This window comes from Lynx rufus, unplaced genomic scaffold, assembly GCF_022079265.1.
Source record: "Lynx rufus isolate CCGP_SWC_20201006 ecotype Redwood Valley unplaced genomic scaffold, mLynRuf1.p SCAF_7, whole genome shotgun sequence".
In the NCBI taxonomy this organism is placed as follows: domain Eukaryota; kingdom Metazoa; phylum Chordata; class Mammalia; order Carnivora; family Felidae; genus Lynx; species Lynx rufus.
The window spans coordinates 75,186,084-75,188,380 of record NW_025814889.1 but is presented as its reverse complement, the minus strand read 5'-3'; the positions used below and the strand labels follow the sequence as shown (position 1 = coordinate 75,188,380).

Below are 2,297 nucleotides of genomic sequence, written 5' to 3'. Positions count from 1 at the left end.
TATTCTGAGAAGGAATCACTTGTGCATGGGCTTCCTAGCCCTTAACCATAAAAGGTTTTCTAGGCTTAGCCACTGGGGCTCTTTTCCCTTCTTTTGATTCCAGGATGTACCTGACTTGCATGTGCATGGTATTTTTATTTAAAAAAAGTCATGAGCACTGGGTGTTGTATGGAAACCAATTTGTCAATAAATTTCATATATATATAAAAATAAAAATAAAAAAAAATAAAATAAAATTAAGTACTCTAAGAACTGTTATAAGCAAAAAAAAAAAAAAGTCATGTAGGGTGAAGGTATAGAGATCATGACAAGATAGTGCTAGTAGTTAGAAAAGAAGGGCAAGTGAAGAGATTGTATCTGAGAAGACACTTCCTTATCCTCAGTTTCCTGTTTTGGTCTATAGGTAAGGAGATATATTGTCTGCGAGTAGAAAACTCCTGTTCGCTGAGAAAGACTCAGATCAATGTCTTATCAAGTGGAAAAATCATTCATTCCTTTTGAGGGACAGAATATCTAAGCAACCATGAAAAATGTCAGTATGATTACTGAGTTTGTCCTCCTGGGATTATCCAGTGACCCCCAGATGCAGACCATGCTCTTCGTGCTGTTCCTGGGGATTTACCTCCTGACCCTGGTGGGGAATCTGGTGATGATCCTGGTGATCAGGGTTGATCCCCGCCTCCACACACCCATGTACTTCTTCCTTGGACACCTATCCTTCCTGGATCTCAGTTTCTCCTCAGTCACTGTGCCCAAGATGCTACAGAACTTCTTATCTCAGAATAAAAGCATCTCAGTGTGGGGATGCATCACTCAGAGCTTCTTTTTCACTCTCTCTGGGGGGACAGAAGCTTGTCTGCTCTCTGCCATGGCCTATGACCGCTATGCTGCTATCTGCCACCCTCTGGTCTACACCATGGTCATAAACAGACCTCTCTGTATTGTGATTGTGAGCATAGCGTGGGCAGTGGGATTTCTGATTTCCTTGCTGAATAGTCTCTTCATCCACAAGTTGTATTTCTGCGGGTCCAACATCATCCTCCACTTTAGCTGTGAGCTACCTCCTCTCTTTCCTCTGTCCTGTACCGATCCCATTGTCAATGAGATTCTTCTTGCGTTGTCCTGTGCATTTCTAGGGCTGCTGACACTTCCCCTGATCCTCTTCTCTTACTCCAGAATCATTTCTGCCATTCTGAACATCCGCTCCTCTGAGGGCCAAGCCAAAGCCTTCTCCACCTGCTCCTCGCACCTCACCGTGGTGCTCTTGTTCTATGGGACGGCTCTATTCAGGTACATCAGCCCTGCTTCAGGCTCAGTGTTGGAGCGTGTGGTCTCCATTCAGTACAGTGTGATCACATCCTTGCTGAACCCCCTCATCTACAGCCTCAAGAACCAGGAGGTGAAGGCTGCTCTGCAGAGGATGCTGAAGCAACAAAAGTGTGCCTCATGGTACAATAAAAGCTGCGTGATTCTGCTTAGGAAATAGAAAAAAATTATCTCTAAAGAAGAAAGATTTTTATGGGCATAGAGCACTTGGGGAAATTTCATTTCAATTAAGTTCAAGTATTTGGGGGTGCCAAGGCGTCTCGGTTGGTTGAGGGTCTGACTCTTGATTTCAGCTCAGGTCGTGATCTCATGGTTCATGAGATGGAGCCCCACATCAGGCTCCATACTGACAACGCAGAGCCTGCTTGGGAGTCTCTCTGCCCATCCCCCATTTATACTCCCTCTCAAAATAAATAAATAAAAACTTAAAAAAAAATAAGAAAATGATAAATGTGAGCTCACCCTATGTCCTTAAAAAAATTCAAGTATTTGTCTGGACTTCAAAGCAAATAAACTATCACAAAAATGGAGGGTGGGGAAAAGAGTTTGATATATAGGCTCCTATCTAGCAGCCCTTTACAAAATAATCTGAGCGGGATCTTGGCTCCATTGAGAAGATAGCAGGGCTGACACAGATAAAGCGTATTTGGAGCAGAGCAGGGTGTCTGGCCAAATTGATTATTTCTGGATGTGTCTTTGAGGATGTTTCCAGATGAATTTGAATCAATGAACTGAGTAAAGATTACCCTCACCAATGTGGGGCATTGTTGAAGGCCCAACCTTCAACAATTGGTTGAGGGCCCAAATAGAACAAAACTGCAGTGGTAGGGAAAATTTGCATTCTCTGAGCTGGAACATCCATCTTCTTCTGACCTAAGACACTAGGGCTCCTTGTTCTTGGGCCTTCAGACTCAGATGGGAATTTACACTACTGACTCCCCTGGTTCTTAGGCTTTTGAATTTGGATGGAA

The 2,297-nt window shown here is 43.5% G+C and overlaps 1 protein-coding gene across 1 annotated transcript; it reads left to right on the top strand.

Annotated features, from left to right (window-relative positions):
• The first annotated feature begins 523 nt into the window (after positions 1-523).
• On the top strand, positions 524-1,486 carry LOC124502648 (olfactory receptor 8S1-like). The gene has a single exon (XM_047067364.1). The coding sequence runs from the start codon at positions 524-526 to the stop codon at positions 1,484-1,486; it is 963 nt and encodes a 320-aa protein (XP_046923320.1).
• The last annotated feature ends 811 nt before the right edge of the window (positions 1,487-2,297 follow it).